This window comes from Oncorhynchus nerka, linkage group LG22, assembly GCF_034236695.1.
Source record: "Oncorhynchus nerka isolate Pitt River linkage group LG22, Oner_Uvic_2.0, whole genome shotgun sequence".
NCBI classification, from domain to species: Eukaryota; Metazoa; Chordata; class Actinopteri; order Salmoniformes; family Salmonidae; genus Oncorhynchus; species Oncorhynchus nerka.
In genome coordinates this window covers 28,075,631-28,092,455 of record NC_088417.1, presented here as the reverse complement: position 1 = coordinate 28,092,455, position 16,825 = coordinate 28,075,631, and the positions used below count along the sequence as shown (strand labels likewise).

General features: G+C 43.1%; 1 protein-coding gene across 6 annotated transcripts in view; it reads left to right on the top strand.

Annotated features, from left to right (window-relative positions):
- Nucleotides 1-16,825, top strand: part of pde1ca (phosphodiesterase 1C, calmodulin-dependent a) — a 156,965-nt gene that overhangs the window by 103,010 nt on the left and 37,130 nt on the right. For all 6 annotated transcript variants that reach the window (XM_029626638.2, XM_029626636.2, XM_029626635.2 and 3 more), the window contains 5 exons: nt 3,064-3,177; nt 5,031-5,213; nt 7,264-7,330; nt 10,374-10,490; nt 10,973-11,113. In XM_029626638.2, the coding sequence (XP_029482498.1) occupies nt 3,064-3,177; nt 5,031-5,213; nt 7,264-7,330; nt 10,374-10,490; nt 10,973-11,113 (622 nt within the window). The remainder of the gene's footprint in view (nt 1-3,063; nt 3,178-5,030; nt 5,214-7,263; nt 7,331-10,373; nt 10,491-10,972; nt 11,114-16,825) is intronic.

Here is a 16,825-nt window from a genome sequence, read left to right as displayed (position 1 = left end):
TGCCTTATTTGCTCAAAAGTTTATCATACCAAATTACTGTGACCTTACGGATTATTCTGCCACAAGAGCTAACCTTATCTACCCCTCGATCAAATAGGAATGTAATGACTAGGAATTCTAGGTTGAAATATTCCTCTTGGTCTCTTCTCCTGTAATGGCAGAAGGAGAAGTGAATAACAACACAGTTAAATCCATGGAGTAGTCCATTTGTGATTTCACCCTTCATCTCTCTCCCCTGTCTGTTTGTACCTTGTGTGGCCCAAGCAGCTGTGGGAAGAATTGGGTCAAACCTGTCCCCATGTGTGGCCCCCACACTCCCTAACAAACACACACAGACATACACAGACACACTTAAAACACACATTGTGCTCATGTGCTCACATATTAGTCATGCATTTACACACAGACACGTTTACCTACAATTACACTCGGATGCACTCACACTCACACATTAGAGCCTAAACATGCACACTCAAACACAAATTCTGCCTTCATCACCAGAGCTGACATATAAACCTTTACACTTGTGACATTGTGTCATACTTATGATGAAGGTGTGACTACAAACTAGTGACATTGACGACGTCAACAGACCGGCTGTCAACAAAGCACAGATACACACCAACCTGGACTCAGGGGACTCAGGGGACCTGGACTCAGATAAAACATCTGGGCCACTCAAATTAGTAATAATATGTTAAGTTTGCTATGCTATGTATTAATTTTCATGTGATATATTACACATTACAACTCGTATGATATATTATGAAACGTAATTTGTGCAATATGTTACGAATTTGCAATAGCTATGATATGTTACGAATTACAATTTGTTGTGGCCAACGTTAGCTAGGCGGCTAGGTGGCTAAATCTAACGTTAGGGTTAAGGTTAGAGTTGAGGTTAAGATTAGGGTTAGGAGAAAGGTTAGCTAACATGCTAAGTAGTTGCAAAGTAACTCAAAAGTAGTAAGTAGTTGCAAAGGTGCTAATTAGCTTAAGTTGCCTGTGATGAGATTTGAACACACAACCTTTCGGTTGCCAGACATTCACGTTATACGTCCATGAGACTAGCCTGTACACACTCACATACAGTACAAACACACACCTAAAAACTGCACAGACAGTACAGCATGCATTTAAAAAGTCTCACCCGTATTCACAATCACATTTCGCATGAAGAAATAGAGACACAACACAGTTATGCATTCAGACACACGCGCACACGCACGCACGCACACACACACACACACACACACACACACACACACACACACACACACACACACACACACACACACACACACACACACACACACACACACACACACACAGTCAGTGCAATAATCAAGCAGAGGTGTGTAGAGGTGAGAGTCATTAGCGGGAGCTAATCTTTAGTCTAGCTAGGAAGAGTTATTATAGTGTCACATACTGCTTTCCCAGATGCTCCTGCTGTAAATACCAATCAGCTCTCTGCTTTACACCTGAGCTGCTGTTTACTGGGCTCTGTTTGCAGCACGATTATCGCTGTTTGCTCTTTGTAGTTCCAATTGAGTTTTTGCTTTATCCAGGCAATTTTTTTTCTTGCATGTCAGCTGGTGTGTGTTTGTGTATGTGTGTGCGTAAGCGTGTGTATGTGTGTCTTGCTAGTGTTTTCCCTTGTCTGTGTGCCAGTTCACAAGCCTGTGTCGTCCAAGAGGATGAGAAATAATCTCAGAGGGCCTGTGGACTGTAGCGATGACAGTGTAGACCCCTGTCACCATAACAACAATCTGTCAATCATCCAACTGTGTAATCGTATGATAGTTGCGATGCTGTTTTGATGAGGTGATCAGTATCCTCTGACATGGGTGTTCTTGGCTGGGCGTTCTGATTACATGGGATTTTTGCTCTTTTAAAAAGCATGAAATACCCCTGCTCTATTCTCCTTAGTTTCCCTATATTATTGACTTGCGTATCAAATATCTTAGTTCAGCCAGCACACCAGGGTTAGGAGTTGTTGGAAAGAGACCAGGATTTTAAAAAATGCAGAAAACAATACCTTTACGCTATGGTTGATGGTTAATGGTGATTTCAGCTTGAACTGACATCCTCAGCATTTACAGTGAACGTGATCTCGTGAATGTTGGGGAAATTGTTTTTAAAAGTCTATTGCTGTGTCCAGGGTGTTAATCTGTGTTGGATTGAATCCTAGCCTGAGTTCTCCTTTTACAAAACCTACATGTCTCTACAAATGGACTGTGACTTGGGCATTTGTGCCATTTGAAAGCAGCTGTGGCATGTTGTATTAGGGCAGACTGGGCTGGCTCTTTAAGGGGATTGTGATTGCTGGGATTTAGACTCTGGCAGAGTGGGCTTTGGCTAGCAGGCCTCTATTGGCTGTTAGATCTGTGTGTGTGTGTGTGTGTGTGTGTCATACTGCATGTCCAGCCAACAGTGTGGCATGCATGAATACACAGCTGAATAGCTTCCTCTCTCCTTAGTTAACCTAGCATCCTTCCTTATTCATTTAACTTGACCAAATAATGTTCATCTACCAGTTACTCGAACCTTCACATCCCTCCTCAGTAAGATGTCAAACACGTTAATTCATTGTTTAATCATGTTTTGTTAATATATTACAAACATAGTTAGCGCAGGGCTAGTAATGAAGCTGCTGTCTCTGTGCCATTGGTGGGTGTAACATGGAGGTGTACCAGGTGACTGTCTAAATGTAGATCTCTGTCTACCTTTACCATAACCAAATAGGATTATGATCCACATATGCCTGTTTACATTCAGGACAACAGTTTTTTTTTAAATGTAGTCATCATGGCATGTGTAGTTTCAGTATACAGCCACGGGACAGTGGAATTAATGTATGCTATTGCTCCTTTTCAGGGTAGTGTGTGATGTAACAAGTCCACTTAATTCTGAAAAATAAGCCACGCTTAATAGGACATGCGTAAAAACACACGCATTACGGCAATTGTTCTGCCAATACGGTGGCACAATCAAACTTTTGGTGCCTGCAACTGTTGAAGCATCAAAACTCATGAGATGTGTTTTTTTGTTGCTTTTCTCCAGGTTGCGATGCTTGGTGAAACAGTTGGAGCGAGGAGAGGCGTCCGTCGTCGACCTCAAGAAGAACTTGGAGTATGCAGCCTCAGTCCTGGAGTCTGTGTACATTGAGGAGACACGGTATGGATATCTTATCATTGGCACGACTGTCCAGTAGATTGGTCAACGCCACTATACACATTACATACAGTATCTGACATATTCTGTGTGAGCCGAGTTATTTCTCAAAAGGTTCTGTCCTATTGAATGTTATGTTCTCATTCTCCTTCTCTCTCTCCATCTCTCTCTTGCCCTCCTGCTCTTTCTCTCTCCCTTGTGGAAAAACCACATGAATGTTACATGTGATCTTAGGTGAAATGAATGTCAAAAAGTGACAACATGTAAAAGCAACAAGTGATAACATGAAACTACAGATATGAAAACATTGAGCGCGTGAAAACATGATCTGATGTGAAGTACATGTGAAAACATGATCTGATGTGAAGTACATGTAACAACATGATCTGATGTGAAGTACATGTGACAACATGAGGACCCACGTTTTCAACAAGTGATACCATGAAACTACACATTTGATAACATTTTCACATTTTCACATGTAAAACTTCAAGTTGGATTTTCACATGTGAATGTTTTTCATGTGAAAGGTGAAAGGCTAATTCAATTTTCACATGAAGCTTTTTCACATAAAAATTAAATTCCACATGTGAGATTTAGGTTTTCACATATGAAAATTATAATTTTCACACATGAAATATTTCAAACATGTTATTCCCCTCACATGCGAAAAGGTGGTGTTAACATGAGAACTCTCATTTAAAAGATGTGAAAATGCAATTTCACATGTGAAACATTTCACATGTGTTTATTGGATAAGAAGTGATGAAATGGTATGGGGGTTTTAAGGTAGGTGGTGAAATAGTGTAAACATCTTCAATCAATATGATTACACTTGACATGATCACTTAGTGCTGACCATTCAATATGACCCCACCTGGGATTTGAACTCACAATCTCTGGATTTGGGGTACGCTGATCTTTCTGATGCCCCACAAAGTTTTCATTTTCAGAAGTCTCCTACAGATTCATGACCTATAATACATCTCAGCACTGCTAATTCAGTTAATCGGTTTATTCTCTCATCATTGATTTCATTGACTTATTCCAGCAATTTGTATTTTTGACCAAAGTGTTGAAATACAGGGGAAATGAGTTATTGACACTAACATGGCAGGAAGATCGGAAGGTTGTAAGTTCAAATCCCAGATGAGGACATGTTGAATAATAATTACAGTATAAATAAACATGAACAATGTTATCATGTGTCTAATATGTTAGTTGAAAACACTGCGACCTCGTGACGTTCCAGGGACATCATAATGAATGATTTATCTTTTTATGCAGGGCATCACCTGTGAAATATCATGTGAAAAATATCCACGTGAAGTTTCATTTGAAATATCATCACACGTGAAGTGTTCCAAAACCATTGTTTCACATGATTTAACATGTCATCACATGGTTTTTCAGTAAGATCTCAATCTCTCTCTCTCTCTCTCTCTGTATTCCCCTCTCTCTCTCCCTCCTCTGTCTACACATATTTGTTAGAAAGAAAAAGAGCAGAATTGGGTTTTAATGAAGAACTTATCAAGTGCCCAAAACAAAGTAGTTATTTTAACTTGATTGAAACATTATTGATGAGAAGACATAGGCACTGCTGTGTGTGTGTGTGTGTGTGTGTGTGTGTGTGTGTGTGTGTGTGTGTGTGTGTGTGTGTGTGTGTGTGTGTGCGTGTGTGAGTGCACGTGTGTGTGTGTGTGTGTGTGTGTGTGTGTGTGTGTGTGTGTGTGCGTGTGTGTGTGTGTGTGTGTGTGTGTGTGCGTGTGCGTGTGTGAGTGCACGTGTGTGTGTGTGTGCGTCCATGCGTGTATTTGGACATACATGTGTGTGCGTGTGTCCGTCCCTCTCCGCAGGCGATTGGTGGACACGGAGGATGAGCTCAGTGACATCCAGTCGGACTCTGTGCCGTCAGAGGTTCGTGATTGGCTGGCCTCCACCTTCACGCGTCAGATGGGTCTGATGCTGCGCCGGACCGAAGAGAAACCACGCTTCCGCAGCATCGTACACGCAGTGCAGGCTGGGATATTTGTTGAGAGGTTAGTTTGTTATCCAATGTCCTCCGAACATGTAGCATGTTTACTAAACTTGGTGATCAGCACTGACAGTAACACACTCTCAGTGTATTTGTGAAGAGGTTGATTATCCTACAAATACACGAGATCTCCAAAAGTCATCAAACATCTCATTCCAAAATCATAGGCAAAAATATGGAATTGGTCCACCCTTTGCTGCTATAACATTCTCCACTCTTCTGGGAAGACTTTCCACTAGATGTTGGAACATTGCTGCAGGGGCTTCCATTCAGCCACAAGAGCATTAGTGAGATCGGGCACTGATGTTGGGTGATTAGGCCTGTCTCGCAGTCTGTGTTCCAATTCATCCCAAAGGTGTTCGATGGGGTTGAGGTCAGGGCTCTATGCAGGCTAGTCAAGTTCTCCCACACTGATCTCAACACCCTTTCAGTATGGAACTCGCTTTGTGCATGGGGCAATGTTATGCTAAAACAGGAAAGTTTGTTGCCACAAAGTTGAAAGCACAGAATCGTCTAGAATATCATTGTATGCTGTAGCTTTAAGATTTCCCTTCACTGGAACTAAGGGGCCTAGCCTGAATCATGGATTATAGCCCCAGACCAATATTCCTCATCCACCAAACTTTACAGTTGGTAATATGCATTCGGACAGGTAGTGTTCTCCTGGCATCCGCCAAACCCAGATTCATCCATCGGACTGCCAGATGGTGAAGCATGATTCATCCCTCTAGAGAACGTGTTTCCACTGCTCCAGAGTCCAATGACGGCGAGCTTTACACCACTCCAGCCGATGCTTAGCATTGCGCATGGTGATCTTAGGCTTGTGTGCACCTGCTCGGCCATGGAAACCCATTTCATGCATCTCTTGAAGAACAATTATTGTGCTTACGTTGCTTACAGAAGCAACTCGGTATTGAGTGAATTTTTACGTGCTACGCGCTTCAATGATCCCGTTCTGTGAGCTTGTGTGGCCTAACACTTCGCGGCTCAACCTTTATTACTCCCAGATGTTTCCACTTCACAATAACAGCACTTACAGGTCCCCGGGCAGCTCTAGCAGGGCAGATACTTGACAAACTGACTTGTTGGAAAGGTGGCATCCTATGATGGTGACACGTTGAAAGTCACTGAGCTCTTCAGGAAGGCCATTCTATTGCCAATGTTTGTCTATGGAGATTGTATGGCTGTGTGCTCGATTGTATATACCTGTCAGCAACAGGTGTGACTGAAATAGCAAAATCCACTGATTTGAAGGGGTGTCCACATACTTATAGTCGGTGTATTTCATACTGAATTAGGATATCCCACATTCAGCTAATTGTTAGTCTTTCTTGACAGACTGTCAGCAATAACAGCCCCCATAATCAAATCAAGTAGCTTGCATTTAAGATTTGTTTCTGGGTCCCAAGGTTATCTCATGCTCCCATAGACTTCCAGTCATTGCGCTAATGCGAGTTCGAATTGGCTCACGAAACTACTTCTAACTTCCTTCATACTGGACACAGAGTCATACAAACATTAACCACAAGTTCATCTGCCTCTGGGGAAGTAGATTAAGGGACTTGTTGTCAACATCCTGATGTATCCCTTTAATGGATGGGAGTACCATATTTTGGCCAACTGTCAATGGAGCCATCAAAGTATTTTCAAAGTAATTTTGTCCTGTAGAGAATGCCTTATCATAAAGAACCATACATGAAAGTGTCTGCATCCAGCAATCTCTGCCCAAGTCCTGGGTGGGTGTATTTGATAGCATACAGTATGTATCAGTTTCACAGTAGAAGGGTAAACCCCAGCCTAGATGATAAGAATTGGGAAGGTCACCCTTCACATCCCTGTTGTGAGGTATCTCCCCCAGAACCATCCTCCCCGTACCCTTGAAATGCTAATACCACAAGCCATCTCCCCACATCCACCTCCACCAATCAGTGGTCCTTGGCTCTCTGGGTGTCCTAACATTGTGTGTGTGTGTGTGTGTGTGTGTGTGTGTGTGCGCGCGTGTGTGTGTGCGTGTGCGTGTGTGTGTGTGTGTGTGTGTTATCTCTCCCTGACAGGATGTACCGCCGGACGTCCAACATGGTGGGATTAAGCTATCCGCCCAGCGTGATCACGGTGCTCAAGGTATTAAGAACCGCGTCCTGGCACGGACGGCGATAGGCCAACAATGCAGGGTGAAGTCTGAGATAGTCCAACGGGGTGTAGGGGAGAGAGGGTCAGGTCTGGGATGTACGCCAAACAGGCCATGGCAACCAAGATAAAACCATACATCATTCACAACTTCACCCTATTTCATACACAGTATATGATGGAATAGATATGTGTAGAATCACAGTACATACAGGCCGCATGCTTTCATTTCAAGTCATTCTCTTCCGATGCCAGAACACACGGGGGTAAAAGCTGCATTTGACAAAAATACCATTTATTTTTACTATTGAATGGCTGTCCTGTAATGAGTAATCATTTGTGTCCTGGTTACTGAAAACAGGACCTATTCCCATGCAAAAGAACACAAGGTATTAATACACTGCTGATCTTATAGAAGGGATTTTCATGTAATGGGTTGTTGTTATTGCTGTGTAATAGTGGCGTAGCGTGCCATGTTTTCATGCCTCATGACGTAATGACTCTTCATCTGCAGAGAGAGATGACCGAATTAGAGTTTTGTTTGATCTGTTTAATCTGGTGTGAAGATAAAGTAGATCTCTCTCTTTCTCTGCTATCGTCACACACACACACACACACACACACACACACACACACACACACACACACACACACACACACACACACACACAGCACCTAACCATCTGGGTAACCCTAACCGGTTGCTCAGAGGCACAGGGGTCAATTAGAGGTCAATAGTGTGTTGTGTATTATGCACATCATAAATTATGACATGTGGTTTGGGTGCAACACCTTGTTCCTACCCCATCAGTAAGATGAACTAAACTGTCTCATGACATGCACTGTTTCTATTTCATAACTATACAAAACTGTACAACAACCGTTAACCTAAACCTTGAGAGGTCGGAATCCATACCAAACCAGGAAAAGCCTGTAGAATGAAAACCAGGACTCTGTGTCATAAACGTACTGGACCAGCCCTGCACAGTTTAGACCAATGCACTGATAGCATGGTGGATTGGCAATCTGGCAATTCTGGTAAATGCCAGATGGGCTGGAATTGTTTTGATGTTGGGTGGGCTGATCGAAATTGACACACACCCCCGAAAATGTATCTGTTATACTAATCAGTGGGAAACAGCCGGGCCCCCGTCCCACAATGGGCCAGCCTGGCCTGTTTTTCTGAAAGAGTGAGCTGAGGTCACACAAACTCACATTCAAAGTCAAATGTGGCATCAGCAAAAATACCTGCTCAGACTCTGTCATCAGACAGTCAAGATCATGGATCATTAAAAGAAATATGAAAGGGTGCCTATACATTTTGAAAGAGCAAAGTCTACATTGTCACCTCATTCAAAACTTCCTATTTTTTGGGTGGCTAAAACTATGATTTGGTGCATTATCTTCATGATTCCTGTAATGAAAGTTTCTGCCCTGCCCCTGTGCCTGCGCCCTCCCATGCGCTCGAGAGAAAGATGTGTTCTGATCATATAACATTTCAAAATACAATTGACGGAAAAACACAGCTTTGGGAGCTTCGTACCCTTGTCCCTGCTGGAGAGAGGAAGGTCTCAGCTTCCTGTAGGCATTTTTCTTTCTCAACACTCAATATTCAGCTCAATAGCAACTATGTATTTTACAACCAAGATATTTGATATGGCTTTGAGATATGGAGTGCCGTGCCAACAACTTTCTTGTTTGGAACTAACATTTACTGTTGGATCAATACATGGGTATAAAATACAATTACATCTGTAGTCCTATTTTAACAGACTTGGAAGCGCGTGCAGTGATGTGGGCTTGTGTGGATAAAATGCCAGGACCAAACTCTTGCCCCAGGCCGCCCCCGGCTGGCAACAATCCTTACCGATGATGTGATATCATCATGCCTCACCTTATGAATCCTTCACTGGCTGGCTTGACTGTTATTAGATTTCTTCCAGCTATCTCACAGAGCTATTTTCTTCTGATTCTACTCTAAAACTGCTAAATAACACAGTGTTGAAATGAAAAGCTCTGTTGGCTACTTAATCCCCGTTCCTTCTGTATTCAGCCTGCTGTCCTGACCTGTCATTGGTTGATTCACACAGAGACTGGACAACTTGGCTTAGTCATCTTTGAGCCCACTTTCTTCCTCTCTCTCTCTCTCTCTCTCTCTCTCTCTCTCTCTCTCTCAGTTCCTCTCTCTCTTTCTCCCTCTGCCCTTCTCGCTCGCTCCAGCCCATCTCTCTTTCTCTCTCCATCTCCATCGCTCTCTTTCAGTGTGCCTGCAGGCTGTGTAAGCCAGTGGCGGGAGACAGAGATGGAGAGCAGGCAAAAACGTCCAATTTAAAGATTTAAATCTTTAATGTGTTGTAATTCAAATGGTCCCTGTACCAGACATGCCAGAAGAACTCCACAGAACTTTGTTGGAAAGAGAGAGAGAGGGAGGGATTGAGGGAGGGAGTTGTGTATAGAGAATGAGAGAGAGATGGGGGAGTGAGGGCGGGAGAGAGAATGGGGAGTGATGGAAAGAGAGGGAGTGAGAGGCAATGGGGGATAGAAGGAGAGAGAGAGAGAGAATGGGGAGTGATGGAGAGAGAAAGGGGGAGTAAGGTAGAGAGAGAGAATAATCGTAGTAATAACTCACCTTTAGCTGTACATGGGGATTCTGTTCTTGTTCGTTATTACTGAGGTTCATGTTATGACTGCTAACAACCCCTGGCTTTAAATTCATGTAACATACTGTATCATCAAACAAACTAGAAATAACGTCTGATGTAAAAACATGCCTACTTACCTCTGAGACTTATTAAAGTATTTTGATTTAGACTCTATGCTTTTCAAATGGTCATGCAGGCTTTCAATAAGGTGCATTTATTGTGAAATAACACTTGAATATAGCAATATAAAGGAAAATAACATGTATGAGATGCACACCATTTTCATTTTTATAGGACACTCCCTCCCTGCTCCTCCTCAATGATTTGCTTTACAGACACATTCATATCTGATATAGTCTTTCAATGCTTGTTCTGACAATGACTCCCTCTCGCAGCACGTGGACATGTGGTCTTTTGACGTGTTTGCCCTGAATGACGCGAGTGGGGACCACGCGTTGAAATTCATATTCTACGAGCTGCTCACAAGATATGACCTCATCAATCGCTTCAAGGTAAGCTGATCAGAACCGGACTCCATCTCATTCTCTCCCACTCCCTTATCTACCCCCCCTGTGGGCATTGATGAGTGACGTTCTTTTAAGTCGATTTTAATTCCATTGTATCAGAAGGTCTCAGAGGTTGTACGACTATCTGGACCTGCATCACAAGGATATCAAAGTCTGTGTTGATAAAGGCATAGCAACAAATACCCATTTAAAAAATTTTGCTCAGGGAGAAGGGAATCAATTGCTTCAATAAAGATGTTCTCTCCTCCTCCCCTTCATCTTGACTGATTGGAAAATAGTTGGTGAAAACACTATGGTTGAAGCTCATCATTAGGCTGGTCAACTATTTCAGATCGCTACAATGAAGGACAGGAGGCGATGAGAGGAAGTCACTTTTTAGCTAAGAAAAGCCAAGCTGTGTAAGAGCCAGAATGAGAGATTTCCCTCGGGTCACTGGCTGAGTTCTGTTGTTTTCGTTTGTTGTTCAGATCCCTATCTCTGCCCTGGTGTCCTTTGTGGAAGCCTTGGAGGTGGGCTACAGCAAACATAAGAATCCCTACCATAACTTGATGCATGCTGCAGACGTCACTCAGACAGTACACTATCTATTATTGAAGACAGGCATGGTGGTAAGAGACATTTTATTTTCATTTGTGTGTCTGCTTGCTTTACATGCGTGTGCGTGCATGTGTGTGTGCGTGTGCCTCCTAAGGTGTGTGTGTCCACAGGAGGGTACCTGCAGTATTCTTGTTTGATTAAGTCTGACCCACACTCTATCAGCTGTATTTATGACGCCATGGAGGAAGTCAGTACAGCAGCCACCCTCCTGCCTGCAGGCCGTGTCGTAGAGTCAGTCAGCAGCCACCCTCCTGCCTGCAGGCCTTATCGTAGAGTCAGTCAGTCAGCAGCCACCCTCCTACCTGCAGGCCATGTCGTAGAGTCAGTCAGTCAGCAGCCACCCTCCTGCCTGCAGGCCATGTCGTAGAGTCAGTCAGCAGCCACCCTCCTGCCTGCAGGCCATATCGTAGAGTCAGTCAGCAGCCACCCTCCTGCCTGCAGGCCATGTCGTAGAGTCAGTCAGTCAGCAGCCACCCTCCTGCCTGCAGGCCATGTCGTAGAGTCAGTCAGCAGCCACCCTCCTGCCTGCAGGCCATATCGTAGAGTCAGTCAGTCAGCAGCTACTCCTGCCTTCAGGCCATATCGTAAAGACAGTCAGTCAGCAGCCACCCTCCTGCCTTCAGGCCATATCGTAAAGACAGTCAGTCAGCAGCTACTCCTGCCTTCAGGCCATATCGTAAAGACAGTCAGTCAGCAGCTACTCCTGCCTTCAGGCCATGTCGTAGAGGCAGTCAGTCATCAGCTACCCTCCTGCCTTCAGGCCATGTCATAGAGGCAGTCAGTCAGCAGCCACCTTCCTGCCTGCAGGCCATGACAGTAGAGGTGCATGGGTAATATTACTGGGGAAGCCAAGCCAGGAAAGAAAAGCCATATTACAACCTACTGTATGTGTTGTGATAATTGCATTGTTTGCTCTATAACCTGTTAGTTCATGTCCCTTGCTACTGTGATATATAGGCCTAAGGCCGAGACAATAAGACAACACAATAAATTCAACCACACCTTTGTTTCTTCACAAAACCGGAGAGCAACCTGTCCGGTGAAGTCCACAAAGCATATTGCATGTAACTAACAGTTACATGACCTACAGCATGGTCAATCAAGTTAATACAGCATGGTCAATCAAGTTAATACAGCATGGTCAATCAAGTTAATACAGCATGGTCAATCAAGTTAATACAGCATGGTCAATCAAATTAATACAGCATGGTCAATCAAATTAATACAGCATGGTCAATCAAGTTAATACAGCATGGTCAATCAAGTTAATACAGCATGATCAATCAAGTTAATACAGCATGGTCAATCAAGTTAATACAGCATGGTCAATCAAGTTAATACAGCATGGTCAATCAAATTAATACAGCATGGTCAATCAAATTAATACAGCATGGTCAATCAAATTAATACAGCATGGTCAATCAAGTTAATACAGCATGGTCAATCAAGTTAATACAGCATGGTCAATCAAGTTAATACAGCATGGTCAATCAAGTTAATACAGCATGGTCAATCAAATTAATACAGCATGGTCAATCAAGTTAATACAGCATGGTCAATCAAATTAATACAGCATGGTCAATCAAGTTAATACAGCATGGTCAATCAAGTTAATACAGCATGGTCAATCAAGTTAATACAGCATGGTCAATCAAGTTAATACAGCATGGTCAATCAAGTTAATACAGCATGGTCAATCAAATTAATACAGCATGGTCAATCAAGTTAATACAGCATGATCAATCAAGTTAATCTTTCCAAAATGTTCGAGCTACTAAACAACTATTGATTTAAAACACTGGAGAGTCACTGCAAGTCGCAAAGAAAATAGGAGCTGCATCCTCTATTCCAGCACCATTTCAACTTCAACATCTCAACGTAATTTAATAAGCTATGTTTAGTCTAATACAGTGACAACTAAAAGATTCCCCCCCAAAATTCTATGTAATCTAAATATCATATGACTGTCCATAGCACTGATTTCTGTGTGTGTGTGTGTGTGTGTGTGTGTGTGTGTGTGTGTGTGTGTGTGTGTGTGTGTGTGTGTGTGTGTGTGTGTGTGTGTGTGTGTGTGTGTGTGTGTGTAGAAAAAAACATGTTGAATCACCCTACTTGTAGAGAAGCTCCAATGCCATCCTCCTCTCTTTCATGTTGCTGAAACGGTCTATGACTCTGTCATACAGTGCACGCTTTTAGTTTTTGTTGTCCTGAATCAATCAAATCAGATGTATTTATAAGGTCATTTTTACATCAGCAGATGTCACAAAGTGCATATACAGAAACACAGCCTAAACCCCCAAACAGCAGGCAATGCAGATGTAGAAGCACAGTGGCTGGGAACAACTCCTTAGAAAGGCAGGAACCTAGGAAGAAACCTAGAGAGGAACCAGGCTCTGAAGGGTGGCCAGTCCTCCTCCTGCTGTTCCGGATGGAGATTATAAGGGTACATGGCCCTTAAGGCCAGATCGTTGGCTAATTGGCTAAAATGCTTACTCACTAGCCTAGCTTCCTTTCATGGGTAACAATTAGCCAGCTAGTTATTAGCCTACATCTAGCTAAATATTGAACTTCCATCCTCTCAGGCCAGAGGCACAATGTATGAATGTATGGCTGGATCAGAATTGGCACTATAACTATTGTCCAGTATGGAGAATTAAGTAAACCCCTCCCCCATGGACCCCCACCCCCCACCACTACCACCATCCACTCTGACCTCATCCTGATCTCTCTCTCTCCTCTCTTTTACTCACCTATCTCTTTTTCTCTCTCATCCCCACCTCTGCCGTCTCTCTCTCTAAATGCTCTCCCTCTCAAGTGAAATAGATAATAGACAAAGGTGAAATAAACTATAAAAATGAACAGTAAACATTACACTCATAAAAGTTTCAAAAGAATAGAGGCATTTTAAATGTCATATTATGTCTATATACAGTGTTGTAATGATGTGCAAATAGTTCAAATACAAAAGGGAAAATAAATCAACATAAATATCAGTTGTATTTACAATGGTGGATGTTCTTCACTGGTTTCCCTTTTTCTTGTTGCAACAAGTCAAAAATATTGCTGCTGTGATTGCACACTGTGGTATTTCACCCAATAGATATAAGAGTTTATGAAAATTGGAATTGTTTTTGAATTCTTTGTGGGCCTGTGTAATCTGAGGGAAATATGTGTCTCTAATATGGTCATATATTTGCCAGGAGGTTAGGAAGTGCATCTCAATTTCCCCTTGCATTTGTGGGCAGTGTGCACATAGCCTGTTTTCTCTTGAGAGCCAGGTCTGCCTACGGCGGCCTCTCTCAATAGCAAGGCTATGGTTACTGAATCTGTACATAGTCAAAGCTTTCCTTAATTTTGGGCCAGTCACAGTGGTCAGGTATTCTGCCACTGTGTCCTCTCTGTTTAGTGCCAAAAAGCATTCTAGTTTGCTCTGTTGTTTTGTTAATTATGTCCAATTTGGTTGGGTCTAATTGTGTTGCTGTCCTGGGGCTCTGTGGTGTCTGTTTGTGTTTGCGAAGAGAGCCCCAGGACCAGCTTGCTTAGGGGGCTCTTCTCCAGGTTTATTTATCTGTAGGTGATGGCTTTGTTATGGAAGGTTATGGATTTTGATAACTAGCGGGTACTGGCCAAATTCTGCTCTGCATGCATTATTTTGTGTTTTACATAGTACACTGAGGATATTTTTGCAGAATTCTGCATGCAGTCTCAATTTGGTGTAAGTCCTATTTTGTGAATTCTTGGTTGGTGAGCGGACTCCAGATCTCACAACAATAAAGGGCAATTGGTTCTATAACTGATTCAAGTATTTTTAGCCAGATCCTAATAGGTGTGTCAAATTGTATGTTCCTTTTGATGGCCCTTCTTGCCTTGTCTCCCAGATTGTTCACAGCTTTGTGGAAGTTACCTGTGGTGCTGATGTTTAGGCTCAATCTGCATCCCTGTCTCACTCCATGTCCCTGTGGAAAGAAATGTGTTTGTTGTTTGCCAATTTGAACCGCACACTTGTTGTTTGTGTACTTGTTGTTTGTTGTTTTTATAATGGCCTATGTTTTTTCCCAACACTGCTTTTCATCCATTTATATAGCAGAACCTCATGCCAAATTGAGTTTAAAAAAAAAACATTTGAAATCAACAAAGCATGAGAAGACTGCCTTTATTTTGGTTTGTTTGTTTGTTAATTAGGGTGTGCAGGGTGAAAACGTGGTCTGTCATACGGTAATTTGGTAAAAATCCAATTTGACATTTGCTCAGTACATTGTTTTCACTGAGGAAATGTAAGAGTCAGCTGTTAATGGTAATGCAGAGGATTTTTACTAAGTTTGCTGTTGACACATATGCCACGGTAGTTATTGGGGTCAAATTTGTCTCCGCTTTTGTGGATTGGGTTGATCTGTCCTTGGTTCCAAATATTGGGGAAGATGCCAGAGCTGAGGATGATTTTAAAAAGTTTAAGTATAGCCACTTGGAATTTGTTTCTGCATATTTTATCATTTAATTTAGGATACCATCAACACCACAGGCCTTTTTGGGTTGTAGGGTTTGTATTTTGTCCTGTAGTTAATTTATGGTAATTGTAGAATCCAGTGGGATCTGGTAGACTTTAATAGTTGATTATAAGATTTGTATTTTATCATGTATATGTTTTTGCTGTTTGTTCTTTGTTATAGGGCCAAAAAGATTGGAGAATTGGTTTATCTATATATCTCCATTTTGGATAATAACTCTTTGTGTTGTTGTTTGTTTAGTGTGTTCCAAATTTCTCAGAAGTGGGTACATTCTATGGATTCTTCATTTACATTACATTTACATTTAAGTCATTTAGCAGACGCTCTTATCCAGAGCGACTTACAAATTGGTGCTTTCACCTTATGACATCCAGTGGAACAGCCACTTTACAATAGTGCATCTAGGTCTTTTAAGGGGGGAGGGAGAAGGATTACTTTATCCTATCCTAGGTATTCCTTAAAGAGGTGGGGTTTCAGGTGTCTCCGGAAGGTGGTGATTGACTCCGCTGTCCTGGCGTCGTGAGGGAGTTTGTTCCACCATTGGGGGGCCAGAGCAGCGAACAGTTTTGACTGGGCTGAGCGGGAACTGTACTTCCTCAGTGGTAGGGAGGCGAGCAGGCCAGAGGTGGATGAACGCAGTGCCCTTGTTTGGGTGTAGGGCCTGATCAGAGCCTGGAGGTACTGAGGTGCCGTTCCCCTCACAGCTCCGTAGGCAAGCACCATGGTCTTGTAGCGGATGCGAGCTTCAACTGGAAGCCAGTGGAGAGAGCGGAGGAGCGGGGTGACGTGAGAGAACTTGGGAAGGTTGAACACCAGACGGGCTGCGGCGTTCTGGATGAGTTGTAGGGGTTTAATGGCACAGGCAGGGAGCCCAGCCAACAGCGAGTTGCAGTAATCCAGACGGGAGATGACAAGTGCCTGGATTAGGACCTGCGCCGCTTCCTGTGTGAGGCAGGGTCGTACTCTGCGGATGTTGTAGAGCATGAACCTACAGGAACGGGCCACCGCCTTGATGTTATTTGAGAACGACAGGGTGTTGTCCAGGATCACGCCAAGGTTCTTAGCGCTCTGGGACGAGGACACAATGGAGTTGTCAACCGTGATGGCGAGATCATGGAACGGGCAGTCCTTCCCCGGGAGGAAGAGCAGCTCCGTCTTGCCGAGGTTCAGCTTGAGGTGATGATCCGTCATCCACACTGATATGTCTGCCAGACATGC